The following is an 18,243-nucleotide window of genomic DNA, read 5'->3' on the forward strand; positions in this document are numbered from 1 at the left end:
TAGAAACATGTTGTTAAAAAGTAGAATACAATGATCCACCCAACAAGCCTCGCAAAATGCGCAGTTTTCCTTTACCTTGTGACTATCACGGTCGGCCATTTATGGGAGTCTAACTTTTGACTCCAACAATTAATGGCCGACCGTGTTAGTTCGCAGAGTAAAAGAAAAACCACGCAATTTCGAGGCAAATTTGTATGGATCATTGTATTCTACTTTTAAAACATCTTTCTACCCATGTGCATTTTATAACAAACGGTTACAAACGCTTTTTTAGATCAACTCGTCCGATCCAAGGCAACGTGTTCCTTATTTACAACTAATACGAGTTGCCCAACATGTTCAACATGCTCATCACGGTCATACAAAGAGTATGAAAGGGGTCGGAGACAACGTGTGACTTTAAAAGGTTTTAAAAATACGCATCAATTTGAATGAACATTTTTGATAAGTAGTACTTTAGGTCGTTTTAACGCCGTAAATTAGGGCGTTATAACGCCGTATAGGGCGTTATTACGCCCTAATAGGGCGTTATAACGCCGTAAATTAGGGCGTTATAACGCCGTATAGGGCGTTATAACGCCGTAAAATTAGGGCGTTATAACGCCCTATTTCTCAATTAGGGTGTTATAACGCCGTAATTTAGGGCGTTATAACGCCCTATACGGCGTTATAACGCCCTACTGAAAAGGGTTTATTTGTTGGCGGAGATCAGCCACCGTATGTTTCAGCATTTTTGGAAGTGCAAAAACAAAGTACCAAGTTCTTATTGTTAAAGGAACACGTTGCCTTGGATCGGACGATTTTTTCCTTGAAAAGTGTTTGAAACCGTTTTTAATGAAATGGAATGTATATTTATGTTAGAAAGATATTTTAAAAGAAGAATATAATGATCCACAAAAGTATCACTCGAAATTTCGTGGTTTTCCTTTTACCTCTTCGACTAACACGGTCGACCATTTATGGGAGTCAAATTTTTTGACTCAGCACGTAATATTTTCAGGGAAGCTTTCTACTATCATTATCTTCAAACTGTTTAAGTTAAGTGTAAATCTGTGGACATTGTATTTTTTGTCCTACAAAAGTTACATAGACAATTTAAATTTCCTTAGATTTTTTGTTTCCTTAGAAATTTCCTAAGGACGTTAACATCTTTCTTAGAATAAGGAAATTTCCTTAGGAGTGGAAACGTTGAGTTGACCTCAGTAATGGGCGCCATAGCGAATCAGAGAGCGTGATGACGTCAACTGCAAGTGGCCTAAAGGGAATAAAACGGGAAATTCCCTTTTGCATTATATCACCGACCTATGGTAAAGTGCATCAAACTGATGCGAAAAAATCAAAGCCGATCTATCAATCTAGCAAGCCTTCGGAGTAAATTTTATGATACCATAGGATTATGAGCAGCATGAAGTACACATTCAAACCCCAATTTAATGAAGTGTTTTACTTGGTAGATCTATTTTACTGTAGCAGGAAATAACACATCGTGGTGCCCGTCGCCTTATTATCATAACCTTTACAAGAATTCAATTTAAATTTGAATGTTTTTGTTTCCTTTTGTGACAATCTTGATGAATGTTGGTGCGCAGATTAGGTCGGTTTCGTCCTCGCCTCAATGCGTTTGAGGTATAGGTCCATTTCTTTTGAAGACCCATTTATAAGGGATTTTTTTTCTAGATCGAATGGGAAAGGCTAGCCTTTGGTAGTGTTTAAGCATTCAAGCAAGGAAGTGTAAAAACACATAGAGGGACCAAAATAGTTCTTATTGTTAAGCGTTCATTTTTTCTCATTTTTTTTTAAATCCACGCTTTTGTTGTCCCCCCTTTTTTTTACGGCATAGTGGTTTTGACTCGAGTACGAACCAGCACCACTAAAGGTTGAGCTGTTAGTGCGCCACAAACTGAGAACAGAAAGATAATTAGTGTTTTTGACAAAATGAAGGAGTTGTTGCTGTTTGTGATCGTGGTTGTGTTCACGGTAGAATCGTTGGCTGTTGGTGGTAGGTAGCTTGCTCTGCGGTGGTAAACCAAATACACACACAACTGGGTTGGGAACTTTTGGAAGACTGAAATATTGTCAAAAGCTAAATAATGGCAGCTTGCGTGAATTTGCCATGGTCATTTTTGTATAACGTTATCATTCTCTTGCACGTATAGGCTTACCATGTGTTTATAATAATGTATCTCTTTTCTTTTCGTTTTTTATTCGGACGAATGCAGAAGCAGCCCTTGTCAGAATTGTACTTATATTATATAGTTCATAGACCTTTCTCTTGCAACGTCACAGCCCGAGTTTTTGCCAATCCAGATTGGAAAACTATGGCCATACGTGCAAATCAAGAAATAATGTCGCTATTTTTAGTAACAATATAAGCAATCTTGTTGATTGTGTTTAAAACAAAACAACTTATTATGAGAGGTATTTTGTTTCTTTGAAATGTCGGACCCTGTTATCAAATAAGGAAGGGCTCTATAATTATGGTGGTGGTGCTATAAACAAATGTTTCTCGGAATTATAAAAACTAAGAAAAAACTAACACCGGAGGTGAAAGTTGAAACGGAGGTGAAAGTTGAAACAATGACTCTATAATAAACTTAAGAATCTTCGTTGTAGAACTTAAACTAAATAAAATAATCTTCGTCGGACTATTAACTAATTAAAGTAAGAATTCTTCGTCGGACTATTAAAAATACGTTAGAATGCAATTTATAACAGGGTCCGACATTTCAATGAAACAAAATACCTCTCAAAATAAGTTGTTTTGTTTTAAACACAATCAACAAGATTGCTTATATTGTTACTAAAAATAGCGACATTAATTCTTGATTTGCACGTATGGCCATAGTTTTCCAATCTGGATTGGCAAAAACTCGGGCTGTGACGTTGCAAGAGAAAGGTCTATGAACTATATAATATAAGTACAATTCTGACAAGGGCTGCTTGTGCATTCGTCCGAATAAAAACGAAAAGAAAAGAGATACAACATTATAAATACATGGTAGGCCTATACGTGCAATGGAATGCTAACGTTATACAAAAACGACAGTAGTATATATGAAGGAACGCACACCCCGCGGCAGTCCAGCAAGCGACTAGCGCGCATGCGCGCAGCGGTGGTAGGCTGGGTGTGCCGACCCAGGCGGAAGTGGGCTAATGAAATTAGGGCGAGCCACGCAGTGGTAAGGGGTTTGGCCCACGGCAGTGTTCGGGAGGCTCGAAGGGCCGATATGTGGGGTAGGGGTTAACATGATGCATGGCATTATGTTGAGTGGTGTTTGAAAAACACCGCAGTAGTTGTCTCACGACAGTGTAACTGAGTGCAAACCGTTATTGTTTGTACTCAGTTCGCGGTGCGTTAGTGATTTTTTAAAATCACGAAGCGCCGCATCACAAAACCACGCAGCACAACCGAGACGTCTGACAACCGTCGTGGAAGAATAAAAAGGGTTGGTCGAGGATTAGAATGTGTTTATGTATACGTGTGTTTGCAGCTTCAAATTTATTTATCTTACCCGTTGTCTCTAGTGCTACCCCGTCTGTGTAGCCGGTGTCACCCTTGCATTTGGTGTTATGTATTACTAAGGAAGTCGCTTATTCTGCACTTATTAAATGCTTAAAGTCAACTACTGTGTGATCAAAATGGTGGACGGAGTAGTGTCATGTGTTTGTGTAATGATGGTTAAATTCAACGTCTGTGACCAAGATGGTGGACGGAGTAGTGTCATGTGTTTGTGTAATTATGATTAAATTCAACGTCTGTGTGACCAAAATGGTGGACGGAAAAGTGTCATGTGTTTGTGTAATTACGACGGAAGCGGCTGATGTTCGCACAGATTTTAATAAGTTCGACGGCTGTGTCACAAGTAGGGGACGGAGTAGTGTCATGTGTTTGTTGTTATTTTCACTGATTGATATTTGCTGTAACCTTTTTATGGATTTTTGTTATTTGCTGGAACTTTTTAATGGACTGCTGTAACTTTTTAATGGATTGTTGATGTAATGACGCATTTGGTTGTTTTTGTATGGATTAATTTTCATAATAATAAAGCGCAATAATAAGTTCAATAAATTACTATTGTTATAAGGTGGTGGAGTACTTTGTATGACGTCACATCCCATTCCCGAACATGATTTTAATAAGTTCGACGGCTGTGTGACAAGGGGACGGAGTAGTGTCATGTGTTTGTTGTAATTTTCACTGATTGATATTTGCTGTAACTTTTTTTTATGGATTTTTGTTATTTGCTGTAACTTTTTAATGGATTGCTGTTACTTTTAATGGATTTTTGATGTAATTACGCATTTGGTTGTTTTTGTATGGATTAATTCTCATAATAATATAGCGCAATAATAAGTTCAATAAATTACTATCATTATAAGGTGGAGTACTTTGTATGACGTCACATCCCATTCCCGAACATGTCTGGACAAGTTTCTTATTCGTCCAACTGACGTCATATCCTGTTTCCGAACACGTCTGGACAAGTTTCTTATACGGGCTCGTATACTCGTTCTGGTTAGTTGATTGGTCTAGGACGCCACATCCAATTCCTGAACGCGTCTGGACAAGTTTCTCATACGTGCTCGTATACCCATTCTGATTAGTTGATTTGTCTATGACGTCACATCGCATTCCCGAACGCGTCTGGACAAGTTCCACATACGTGCCCGTATACTCGTTCTGATTAGTTGATTAGTAGATTGGTCTGTGACGTCACAACCAATTCCCGAACGCGTCTGGACAAGTTTCCCATACGTGTCCGTGTGCCCGTTCCGATTAGTTGATTGGTCAATGACACCACATCCCAATACCGAACACGGTTGGACAAGAAACTCAAAATGAAAAGAAACGGGATTCCAAAGTGATCGTCTTTACTGTTCAAATTCAAAACATATCATTTGTTTAGACAAATGCTTTAACAGACCATATAATCTACATTATAATAGTTGCTTAACAAAGCTTAATCAACCAGGGTACTTTTTTTGTATTATTATTATTAACTGATGTGAGCTTATTATTAATCAAATCATCAAAACGTGTGATCACTTCAAACGCATCAATATGTACGATGAAATTATTTGTATAATATGATTTAAATATTATTAATTAATTTATATAATTTCTAGAGAAAAAACCATCCAACAAAATATCACTTTTACCGAAACAGTTCTCGTACACGTACGGTATGGTGTCTTATGTGAAGCTTTTATATACGGTGAAAATATTACGTTGACAATACGGTTCTGTTTTCACCCCCACCCCACACCAAAGAAAACAAAATACCAATTTCTTCGGGGTTCAGGATTACAAATCAGTCATCATTTAAACGTTAGTGAAGCATTCTTTATCGAAAAATGCATTATCTTTGGACGTCTCCCGCTTTCATTCTCTTGATTTTCATTATCACTAACATCTGTTGATAAATCACTTTCGACTTCATATAACTTATCCGCCTCCTCTTCTTCATTTTCATTGTTCCCATCATGTGTTGATCCATCACTATTATTTTCATAAAAGGTCCCCTCCTCCATTGCTTCTTCATTTTCAAAATCATCGACATCTGATGGTTCGTCACTTTCATCTTCGTACATCCCCTCCTCCTCCTCCCCTCCTCCTCCTCCCCCTCCTCCTCGCAATCTTCATTTTCATCATCATCTGTTGACTCGTCACTATCATCTTCGTAGATTTCCTCACAGCCCTCCTCCTCCTCCTCCTCCTCCTCCTCCTCCTCCTCCTCCTCCTCCTCCTCCTCCTCCTCCTCATCACCTTCATTGTTATCATCGTGTATTGATTCGTCCCTTTTGTCTTCCTGTAAGTCATCTTCCTCCTCGTCCCCCTCCTCCTCCTCCTCAATTTCATTATCATCCCCATCTGATGTTTCATCACTATCGTTTTCGTGAAAGTCACCCTCCTCATCCTCCCCCTCAATTTCATCGACATCATCTGATTCTGATTCGTCACTCGTCTTTGTGGAAGTCACCCTCCTTCACTTCATTCTCAGAACGGTGATGGTTTATAAGGTGCCTCTTCATATTGTTTGAACTGAAAAACACCTTGTCACTAACAGGACAATGTTTCGTTTGTCTTTCGTAACTAGGGTGTTTGTGTGTCGTTTCATATACGAGACATATACGATAACGTATGACGCTACGATATTGAAGAAGGAAAACAACAACATCCCTCTCAGTCAGAGTAAAAACACGGATATAATTTAATAACAAAGTTATGATCTGTCAAAAAATATTTAACTTCTTTTTATTATAAACAATATTTTTATATTTTGTCATAAATACATGATTAGTTGGACTCTAATATCTGATGTTAATCAAACCAACCAACATTAAAAATGACAAAATCCAACCATATTTGATATAACAAAAATTCAAAGAGCACATAAAGTCAATGACCAGGGAACCGTTGAAGAGAAAATGGCCATTTAATTTACTCTTAGTAAGAGAGTGGTGTGCTTGTTGATGTGCTTTTTGTAACAAACTCAACTCTTTATCAATTGTAAAAATTCGTAAGATATATTCTCAGGAAAAGGGTAATTATGTGAAAAACGACTCTTCTACACAATGATGAATTGTGTACTCAGTAATAGAAGGGAATTATTTTTGTTGAGTTTTTACAGTCTCTTGATCTAGTAGTACTTAGTGATATGTTAATAATAATAATAATAATAATAATAATGCATTTTTAATGCGCCATCTATCAACATGTAGTGTACAAGACCCTATTCCGAGGCGCAGAACAAAACATACAACAAAAGAGAAATATAGAATACAATGAAAATTATACAATGAGTAATCTAAGTCAAGACATGTAACAAGCTAAGTGTATGTGGATTTAAATAAATGAATTTTCTGCAAGTTTTTAAACAATGGAAGAGAATTACAGCATCTGATGTTATTAGGTAAAGCGTTCCAAGAATTAGGAGCACAATCAGGCCAGGCACGATCGCCTTACGATGAGGAAGTTCTAGGATTAGTTAAAAGGCACTTAGCAGAAGAACGAAGAGTGCGAGAGGGGGTGTATAAGGTGCAAGAAGATTTGCAATAAGACGGAGTTAAGCCAATCTGAGATTTTTAAATATGCAATAAGTAATTTTGAATTCATTGTTACTAAATCATTTATTTTAATCTTGTTGTCTCCCCTGTACAGAATGTATCAGTAATCCATGTGCAATTGGATCCTGCAGAGAAACTCCCACTGATAGCTACGTCTGTCTCTGTCCTTATGGGCAGAGCCACGGTACCAATTGTCAACTAACATTGACATCAGGTAAGTATATGTTTTAAAAGGCATTGGACAACATCGGTAATTACTCAAAATGATGGAGAGCTGTTGATAATAGTAGTAAAACAGTGTGAGAAATGGCTCCCTCTGAAGTAATGTAGTTTTGAGAAAGAGGTTTATTTCTCACTCAAAATATTAAAGGACTTCAGGCCTTTTTAGGCACGAAAGGACACACATTTGTGCAACAAGGATGTATTTTCAACTTCGATGATCAGTTGAGCCCAACCGTTCACAGGGATGTTATGTTGGGATACACCAAGTGAGAATACTGGTTTGTGACAACTACCAAAGGTGTTTGGCGTCTTTAAGTTTTGCTGCTAATAAATATTCTTCCTACAAGAAAGATCTATATGCCGTGCAAAATAGATCCATCAACTATTTACCTAATTCTGTATGATGTTTAAACCATTTTGAAACCCCTAATCATTGCAGTTCGAACATGTGGAGAAAACTACTTCAGCAATAATGGTGTCATCCAGTCCCCCAACTTTCCCAACAACTACAACACCTTCGACTACTGCGTGTACCTCATTCAAGTCGTTGAAGCACAGAACCTTCAGTTTTCCATTACTGCCTTTGAGGTCGAGATTGATCAGAACGATCAGTTTGAGTACGGCAGTGGATCTACCGTAAACCCTAACCAGGCTATCGAGCAATTGGACGGCACCAGTCAGGTCATTCAAAATGGTAACCCGTATGTCTTTGACATCACTGGTAACCAAGCTTGGGTCACCTTCCGAAGTGACGGCAGTAATCAGTATTCTGGATTCAGCTTGACTTACAGAGCAGGTAAGGATGGGTCATTATTATTAGTATTGGTTCATTTCATTTTCCTGAAGACACACAGTTGAAACGTTGAGTTGTCAATCAAAGAAAGTTTGCAAAAAGTTGAGTTCAGTTAAATTGCGAAAACTAAGGGGCACAGTAAATCTGCTTAGGACTAAATCAGTTGTAACACAACTGTAAACAAATAATAAATAGCAAGCAAGGAAAACTGACTGGGTAAATTTGTAACGATTTGGGGTTTTAACCAAATCAAAATTTACCAGAGCTGGATTTGAACCAACGACTTCTGGATTAATGTTCCAGTGCTCTACCAACTGGGCGGATTATCTGGCCCTTTGTTTGCATTCTCCCTATACTATGAATACACACTGCATCTTTAATTCCACACAGGCCTGATGCTTCATGCAGGTAATGAAGACGATTGCCTCTTTGCCCCCTTGTCTGTGTCTTGGTGCCCTTGAAATGCTCCAGTTGAAACTTACAATTTCCTCATAGGGTGCTCTTGGAGGAAATGCCTCGTGGTGATCTTGCCCTTTTAAACCAAAGCATACAGGACTGTTATTATTATTATTATTGGTTTATTTAATTCTCTTGAAGAGGATCAGAGCATACTGATTGAATCGTGAGTTATCAATCACTGGTTATTTTCAGAACCAACACTACACAAAAGAGATTTTCACGCGGTGTTACTGCAAATGTTACATGTACCTTATTATCGGTTTATTTCATACAATTAAACAAAGGAGATTTTGTCTCCCTCCATGCCCCTTGGTCATTGCCTAGGTGCCCTTGAAATGCTCAAGTAGAAATTGTACAGTTTCCTCACAGAGTGCCCCTTACTACGGAGAAACTGTCTTGGTGCCCTTCCCATTCAAAAATAAAGCTTTTGACGTGCCCCAAAACCCACTAGGTCTTTTCATCATGTGCAAGTGAAAATTTAATAATTACTTTTGTTGTACTTTCTGTTTAGATCTTGATAGCTGCATCAGTCAGCCATGTCTAAATGGTGCTACTTGTAATGATCTGGAGTTTGGCTTTATGTGTCGTTGTGCAGCAGGCTGGCAAGGAGATGAATGTGAACTGAGTAAGTAGACTGGCTCCTTCACCAAGACACTTGACCATTTATGCTACTTCCTTCTGATATGTACATGTACAATGTGTTGTGTTATATGCTTGAAAAGAACCCAGTGCACTAATTCTTAAAGGCAGTGGACACTATTGGTAATTGTCAAAGACTAGCCTTCACAGTTGGTGTATCTCAACATATGCATAAAATAACAAACATGTGAAAATGTGAGCTCAATCGGTCATCGAAGTTGCGAGATAATAACGAAAGAAAAATAACCCTTGTCACACGAAGTTGTGTGCGTTTAGATGGTTGATTTCCAGACCTCAAGTTCTAAATCTGAGGTCTCGAAATCAAATTCGTGGAAAATTACTTCTCTCTCGAAAATTATGGCACTTCAGAGGGACCCGTTTCTCACAATGTTTTATACCATCAACCTCTCCCCATTACTCGTCACCAAGAAAGGTTTTATGCCAATAATTATTTTGAGTAATTACCAATAGTGTCCACTGCCTTTAAGAGAAGGGGTTCACCTTGGTGTTCCTGGTCTGGTCGGCAGCATGCACAACGCATAGAGTTATATATAACAACTAGAGGGCGCATTGGCCTATATACGCGGCCCGACATGCGTGCACATGCGGTCATTTTCTAAGTTGACAAAACAGGCATCGCACAGCGTGTGTTTGTGCGGCCATTTTTTAAGTTGACAAAACAGCATCGCGTGAGCGTTTAATAAACGAAAATTCCAACGTGTACTTCGTATTCAACGCGCATACAGAATGGCGCGCCTGTCTCCTTGCAGTCCCGTTGCGTTTGTGTAAACAGCATCACCAGTGCGCCCTCTAGTTTTTATACATAACTATATGGCACCACGGCACTATGTAAACCATTACGTGGTGCTATTAATGAATACGTCTCATACTTCAATACGCTCCACAAACCTTACAGGAAATAACCCCTATCTATTTGTCTGTTTATAACGTCGCTCCCCTTATTAGTAACTAATAGTAACTTTTTCTTCATTTTTATTCTATTTTCACAGATGTTGATGAATGTGTCAGTTCACCTTGTCTGAATAGTGGTACATGTAATGATTTAGTCAATGGCTATTTATGTTTGTGTATAGCTGGCTACACTGGTATCAACTGTGAAATGGGTAAGTCTTACTTTTTGAGATGAAACTAGGCATTTCCAGTTCCATGTATCTTCTAAAACTAAGATAAGTTTCCCAATTTTCTTTTAAAGGTTATATACTCTGACATTTTTTTTATTGTAAGCTCTCAATAGGTTTACTCTTTGTATATACTTTATGCCTAAAGCCAGGTTCATACTTCCTGCAAAATGCGATAGGAGTTTTGACGCCACAAAATTCCCAATGAATAATTTATTAATTTGCAATAGTTAAACTGTGTTCAACATTTCTGCGAAACTTTCGCTGCTAAATCAGCTCAGTGATGTAAAACTTTGCTTTGCATTCACAAGTAACCTGGCTTTCCTGCAATGGTCTTTCCATTCACTTGATATGACATGTACAGATGTTGTTTGAAATTTTCTGCAATTTGAGTTGTCCCAAATAACACAGCTTGCAAAGTTCAATGTTAACGTAAAAACTATAAAGTTGTTTGTGTAAGCCAGGAAAAGCCATTGACAACTACTGGTGTTAGAGACCTTTGAACTAAAATATCCTTGTTCATCTGGGCCATTATTTTGTTCATCAGTGTGGAGATTTTTTTATGAAGCCATTCAATATTTAAAAATTGAAGTTAAGCCAAATTGTTTACAGGTTTCGTTTGCTATTGCATGCATGGTTCATCAACCAAAGCATGATTGCTGTCTGTGTCTATTTTGTCATCTTTGCCAATCCTGTATTGGCAAAGACCAGTCACTTCACTTGGTGTAACTCAACATATGCATAAAAGTACAAGCCTGTGAAAATTTGAGCTCAATTGGTCGTCGAAGTTGCGAGATAACAATGAAAGAAAAAACACCCTTGTTACACGAAGTTGTGTGCCTTTAGATGCTTGATTTCGAGACCTCAAAATCTATTCTGAGGTCTCGAAATAAATTTGTGGAAAATTACTTCTTTCTCGAAAACTACATTACTTCAGAGGGAGTCGATTCTCACAAGGTTTTTTTACTATCAACAGCTCCCCATTACTCGATACCAAGTAAGGTTTTATGCCAATAATTATTTTGAGTAACTGCCAATATTGTCTGCCTTTATTGAGTGCTAACTAACGAACCTCTTTTTAATTGATTTTCAGATACTAATGAGTGCTTGTCCAACCCATGTCTGAATCTTGGCCAGTGTAATGACGCTGTCAATGGTTATGAATGTGTCTGTGCTTCGGGATGGGAAGGAACACGATGTGAAAATGGTAAGAAACTTTGCAATCAGGGCTTCTACTTTACTTTTCTGTTAAGAATTATTACTACTGTTAATGCAGAGAAGGAAGGTAGTGGTAGTACCTAAGACTAACTAATATATTAATAAATACTTTATGAGCTTTCATAACTTCTTCATGACTGAAAAGAGATACCTTTGTTACATGTTACTCTTCTCAATATTCATTTACTCATAGATTTCATGGCTTTAGATGCATTTTTCATACTAATTTGACTTTCCAACAAAGACTTGTACTCTCGCACATACATAACACCTGCACAACAAAAACCCTGCTGAGAGGTCATCTTCGTTTGATTGGCCATGCTCTTCGGAGACCTGAGGTGCTTCTCGCTACCTTCTTAAATCCACAAAACCAGCCATCAGAACCCTTTCGACAGGGTGGAAGCCTCCGCTGCACCTATATATCAAAGCTTATAGACGACCTCAACGCCATCGGCCTACAACACGATCAAGCTTTTTAAGCTGCCCAGGATGGGCCTGGATGGCACAGACGAATTTCTAACATTGGACAAACCCATGGTCACAATGTCTCGAGTTCGGCACGAGTAGCGTCAGCTATTTGTATACTAATTTGGTCATTTTTACATGCCTGGCACCTCCATCGATTTGTATTGGAATTTTGCAAGGGGCACCACAGCAAAAGCACAGGGCACCACAGGCTCTGGGTAAGTTGGCCTGTTTTTAGCAGAAATGTGAAACTGACATGAGTTAGAGAGAAGCTAACTTCTTAATGTTGTATTTTTGTATTTCAGATATCAACGAGTGCGCCAGTGGACCTTGTATGAACAATGCACAATGTAGAAATGAGGTGGATCAGTTTACATGTGACTGTGCAGCTGGATGGGAAGGCGCTAGATGTGACCAAGGTAGGGATAAATTAACAAACAATAAACACTACTTAATTCAAAACTTGACGCAATCAGTTTCCCTGACTGACACATTTTTTAACTCTATGTACTGGGAACTATTGGTAATATACATCAAATAGTTACTAGCATAGAAATATAACTTGGTAACAGATATTTATGAATACTAACAGGCATTCAAAATCTTTTGTTATTCATCGTTAAATGAAAGCTATTTCAACAAAGTATTGATTTAGACAAAGTAATGTTTTATGATTGATTACCTTGTACCTTGCAAGAACAATAAGATTACACCATTGTTGATTTTTTTCCCCTCCACTTTTATCAGTTAAACTGTTAGGACTATTAATAAGAAACAGATACATGTATACAGATTTTTGGTTTCATGATCTGTAGATTCTATGTTTACATGGGAAACTATGGAAAATGTCAATCAAGTCTCAAACCTTTTCTTTGACCCTATTGTTTGAGCAAAATTTGGTCAAGTATTGTGGACGTTTGCAGCTGGTCTGGGCAAATTGGTACAAGCCGCTATGGTTTCTGAAGGGTTTAAGCCAAACTGATAAACCAGAAACTGTGGATGAAAAACAAGAACATTTTTATACAACTATTTCGTCCATATTTAATGGTTTGCACTTTATTACTGTCAGAATCCTCATTATGTAATCACAGGCTTCAGACTGATGATACCCAAGCCTACATCCGTATGGCATGTAAAAGGAGTTGGTGGCAACGGCCTCTGGAATAAAATAATTGTAGCCCACACCTTGAGTGGCCTTCGGGCCTTGTGTGTCTGGCGACCATCATCATAATTGTTCTTGTTGTGATCTTCTAACTAGATGTTGATGAGTGTCTGAGTAACCCCTGTGCTAACGGAGCCGTATGTGTCGACCATATGAACAGATATTCATGCACCTGTGCTGCTGGCTACACCGACACTCGCTGCCTCACAAGTAAGACATACCCCTAAAGTAATAACAGTTCCTCACCCCCAACCCACTCCCAATTCTATTCACCAATTCATTCATACTCCTCTTCTCAAGATATTTCATAATAAAAATATTTTTCAATACAATTCAATAATAAATTTATTCCATACACTTGTTGTAGAAAAAGAACAATTGTGAGAATTAAACAGTACATAGAAAGGTAACAAAATCAAAAACACATTAGATTGTACAGAAACAATATTATCTTAGAGCAAATAATAACTAACTCACTAGGAATTAGCTATTTACAAGAAGGAGCGAGAGCATGAGGCTGTTAGAGTAAGCTGAGGCTAGTAGACAACAGCCTTTATACAGGCAAACAAACAAATGGCGAAGAAGAAACAGGGACAAGACAAACAAATGATGACATTGCAAAATGCCAACGACAAAATACAAAGAACATTACTATTAAAGATGAGCAAAATAATAAGCCAAATGATGGAGGGAGAATAGTTATCTATGTAAATAGATTAAGCCAAAGCTTGGAGAAAACAGCCTAGACAGACAAACTACAAACAAGGAGACAAGAAAAACAGGTAACAAGAAAACATTTACAAAAACAGACTGGGTTTGCTATAAAATAATTATGTATAAACTAGCAGGGATAAAGCAAATGGCTGATGGCATAATGTAGAAGTTGGACTGACTTTAAATAAAAGATGAAAAGGGTAGCACGACCCCATTCTCACAGCCATTGAAATTTACTCAGTTTTAACAAACAATTTGAGCAATTATTGTTAGGCTTCTTTGAATTTTAAATTTTTGCTTAGAAAAAACGAGATTTATTATGGTTAGAAAACCCTGAATCTTTCAATTTGAATTTCCCACACTACATTGCTGTACAGTGTTGCTAAGTAATCTTAGGTCATTGCACATTCTGTGTTCTGATTTTTCACAAGAACTTGCCATCGATAACATATAATAAAAAAAACTGTAATTCTATTGATTTTGATTTATTAACCATTTCTTTTCTTGTCTGTAGATATCAATGAATGTGCAAGCTTTCCTTGTAAGAACAATGGAATCTGTGTTGATGAGGTCAATGCATTCAGCTGTACATGCCAACCTGGATGGCAAGGAACTACATGTACTGAAGGTGAGATTTCAACCAATCACCTCTTCTAATCGCCTTCTCACACCAATCAGCTATGCCACTGTAACATGCAAATTACATACCATGAATATTCATATCTTGTTTTCCCCTAGGAGTTGATGAGTGTGCAAGTACCCCATGTCAAAATGGAGCAACTTGTATTAATCTATTCATATCTTGTTAACCAGTCAGCTCTTCCACAGCAATATGCAAATTACTTAACCATGAGTATGTACGTTTTGTTTCCCCTAGATGTGGATGAGTGTGCAAGTAACCCATGTCAGAACGGAGCTGGTTGTAGTAACCTATTCAATCAGTATGGATGCACCTGTACTAGTGGATGGAGAGGAATCAACTGTGATATCGGTTAGATGTTATTTACTTTCTTCTTCGTTTTCTGTAACTCCTTTAGAGACAATAGTGGCCACAAGCTGCTTATACCAAAAAACCCTGAGCGGCCGCAAACGACCGCAATTTGACAATCTTTCAATTAATATTACTACTACTGCTGCTGCTGCTGCTGCTGATGCTGATGCTGATGCTGATGATGATGATGATGATGATGATGCTGCTGCTGCTGCTGCTGATGATGATGATGATGATGATGATGATGATGATGATGATGATGATGATGATGATGATGATGATGATGATGATGATGATGATGATGATGATGATGATGATGATGATGATGATGATGATGATGATGATGATGATGATGATGATGATGATGATGATGATGATGATGATGATGATGATGATGATGATGATGATGATGATGATGATGATGATGATGATGATGATGATGATGATGATGATGATGATGATGATGATGATGATGATGATGATGATGATGATGATGATGATGATGATGATGATGATGATGATGATGATGATGATGATGATGATGATGATGATGATGATGATGATGATGATGATGATGATGATGATGATGATGATGATGATGATGATGATGATGATGATGATGATGATGATGATGATGATGATGATGATGATGATGATGATGATGATGATGATGATGATGATGATGATGATGATGATGATGATGATGATGATGATGATGATGATGATGATGATGATGATGATGATGATGATGATGATGATGATGATGATGATGATGATGATGATGATGATGATGATGATGATGATGATGATGATGATGATGATGATGATGATGATGATGATGATGATGATGATGATGATGATGATGATGATGATGATGATGATGATGATGATGATGATGATGATGATGATGATGATGATGATGATGATGATGATGATGATGATGATGATGATGATGATGATGATGATGATGATGATGATGATGATGATGATGATGATGATGATGATGATGATGATGATGATGATGATGATGATGATGATGATGATGATGATGATGATGATGATGATGATGATGATGATGATGATGATGATGATGATGATGATGATGATGATGATGATGATGATGATGATGATGATGATGATGATGATGATGATGATGATGATGATGATGATGATGATGATGATGATGATGATGATGATGATGATGATGATGATGATGATGATGATGATGATGATGATGATGATGATGATGATGATGATGATGATGATGATGATGATGATGATGATGATGATGATGATGATGATGATGATGATGATGATGATGATGATGATGATGATGATGATGATGATGATGATGATGATGATGATGATGATGATGATGATGATGATGATGATGATGATGATGATGATGATGATGATGATGATGATGATGATGATGATGATGATGATGATGATGATGATGATGATGATGATGATGATGATGATGATGATGATGATGATGATGATGATGATGATGATGATGATGATGATGATGATGATGATGATGATGATGATGATGATGATGATGATGATGATGATGATGATGATGATGATGATGATGATGATGATGATGATGATGATGATGATGATGATGATGATGATGATGATGATGATGATGATGATGATGATGATGATGATGATGATGATGATGATGATGATGATGATGATGATGATGATGATGATGATGATGATGATGATGATGATGATGATGATGATGATGATGATGATGATGATGATGATGATGATGATGATGATGATGATGATGATGATGATGATGATGATGATGATGATGATGATGATGATGATGATGATGATGATGATGATGATGATGATGATGATGATGATGATGATGATGATGATGATGATGATGATGATGATGATGATGATGATGATGATGATGATGATGATGATGATGATGATGATGATGATGATGATGATGATGATGATGATGATGATGATGATGATGATGATGATGATGATGATGATGATGATGATGATGATGATGATGATGATGATGATGATGATGATGATGATGATGATGATGATGATGATGATGATGATGATGATGATGATGATGATGATGATGATGATGATGATGATGATGATGATGATGATGATGATGATGATGATGATGATGATGATGATGATGATGATGATGATGATGATGATGATGATGATGATGATGATGATGATGATGATGATGATGATGATGATGATGATGATGATGATGATGATGATGATGATGATGATGATGATGAAGAATAAGAATAAGAATAAGAATAACAACAACAACAACAACAACAACAACAACAACAACAACAACAACAACAACAACAACAACAACAACAACAACAACAACAACAACAACAATAATAATAATAATAATAATAATAATAATAATAATAATAATAATAATAATAATAACAATAATAATAATAATAATAACTAGTTTTTATAAAGCGCATTTTTCAATAAAGTCTCAATGCTTGTTACATTAGTACCCTGGTCATTGGCCAACAACATTCCTTTAATCTTTCTCAGCTCCCTTCTGGGGAGTATACAGCTCTGGGCTGCCTCGTCTCTCCAAGGGCTTTATCATACACAATATCAACCTCTACACTCGCAGGTACCCATTTATACACCTAGGTGAAGGGAAGCAATTATAGTAAAGCATCAGTATGACCAAAAGCTTGATTGATTTAGATCAACCTAAACCTATCCCTAACAGCAACATGTGCTTTGTCTGATGCAAGACTTATCTTATTTGGTTCTTTACAAGGAGTTCTTTGTCTCACGGTTTCTTGACCAACAAAAAAGGAAGAGGTCAGGCTCTTCAAGCGTTCTCTCAAATATATTTGTATTTAGAAACGTACTTTATTTTCATTAATGCAGTTTGGTCTTTACTGTCTTTATAGATGTAAATGAATGTGCCAGCCAGCCATGTGTGAATGGTGGAACATGTGTTGATGAATTGAATGGTTATAACTGTACGTGTACTTCTGGTTGGACTGGGACACGCTGCCAAAGGGGTAAGTAATACAGGAATGGGATGTCTCCAGTTTTATCTAACAATCAAATTTATAAAAAAAAAAATGAAGAAAAGACATGAGAATTGCAGAGTAGGTCTTTTACAACCAAAGATAAATGTTAGTATTGAGTTTCAAGCTCACATGCTTTCGTGCTTTCCGCTCAGAGTTCACCACATCCCTGGTAATACACTCAAATTTGCTCAGAGCTTGTTTCAAGAAGAAAATAGTTGTTTTATCAAAGCTGAACATTATTTCTTTTGCACAGATCATTTGTGATGCGAAACAAAATAAGTTGTTTGTCAATCTAG

At 37.2% G+C, this 18,243-nt stretch overlaps 1 protein-coding gene across 1 annotated transcript in view; it reads left to right on the forward strand.

Annotated features, from left to right (window-relative positions):
- The first annotated feature begins 1,860 nt into the window (after window positions 1-1,860).
- The window catches only part of LOC139943822 (uncharacterized), a 56,830-nt gene continuing 40,447 nt past the window's right edge, over window positions 1,861-18,243 (forward strand). The window contains exons 1-11 of the mRNA XM_071940651.1: window positions 1,861-1,999; window positions 7,163-7,282; window positions 7,730-8,086; window positions 9,054-9,167; window positions 10,192-10,305; window positions 11,414-11,527; window positions 12,309-12,422; window positions 13,262-13,375; window positions 14,394-14,507; window positions 14,757-14,870; window positions 17,822-17,935. Of these exons, the coding sequence (XP_071796752.1) occupies window positions 1,936-1,999; window positions 7,163-7,282; window positions 7,730-8,086; window positions 9,054-9,167; window positions 10,192-10,305; window positions 11,414-11,527; window positions 12,309-12,422; window positions 13,262-13,375; window positions 14,394-14,507; window positions 14,757-14,870; window positions 17,822-17,935 (1,453 nt within the window). The 5' untranslated portion in view covers window positions 1,861-1,935. The remainder of the gene's footprint in view (window positions 2,000-7,162; window positions 7,283-7,729; window positions 8,087-9,053; window positions 9,168-10,191; window positions 10,306-11,413; window positions 11,528-12,308; window positions 12,423-13,261; window positions 13,376-14,393; window positions 14,508-14,756; window positions 14,871-17,821; window positions 17,936-18,243) is intronic.

The sequence above is a fragment of the Asterias amurensis genome, chromosome 11, assembly GCF_032118995.1.
Source record: "Asterias amurensis chromosome 11, ASM3211899v1".
In the NCBI taxonomy this organism is placed as follows: Eukaryota; Metazoa; Echinodermata; class Asteroidea; order Forcipulatida; family Asteriidae; genus Asterias; species Asterias amurensis.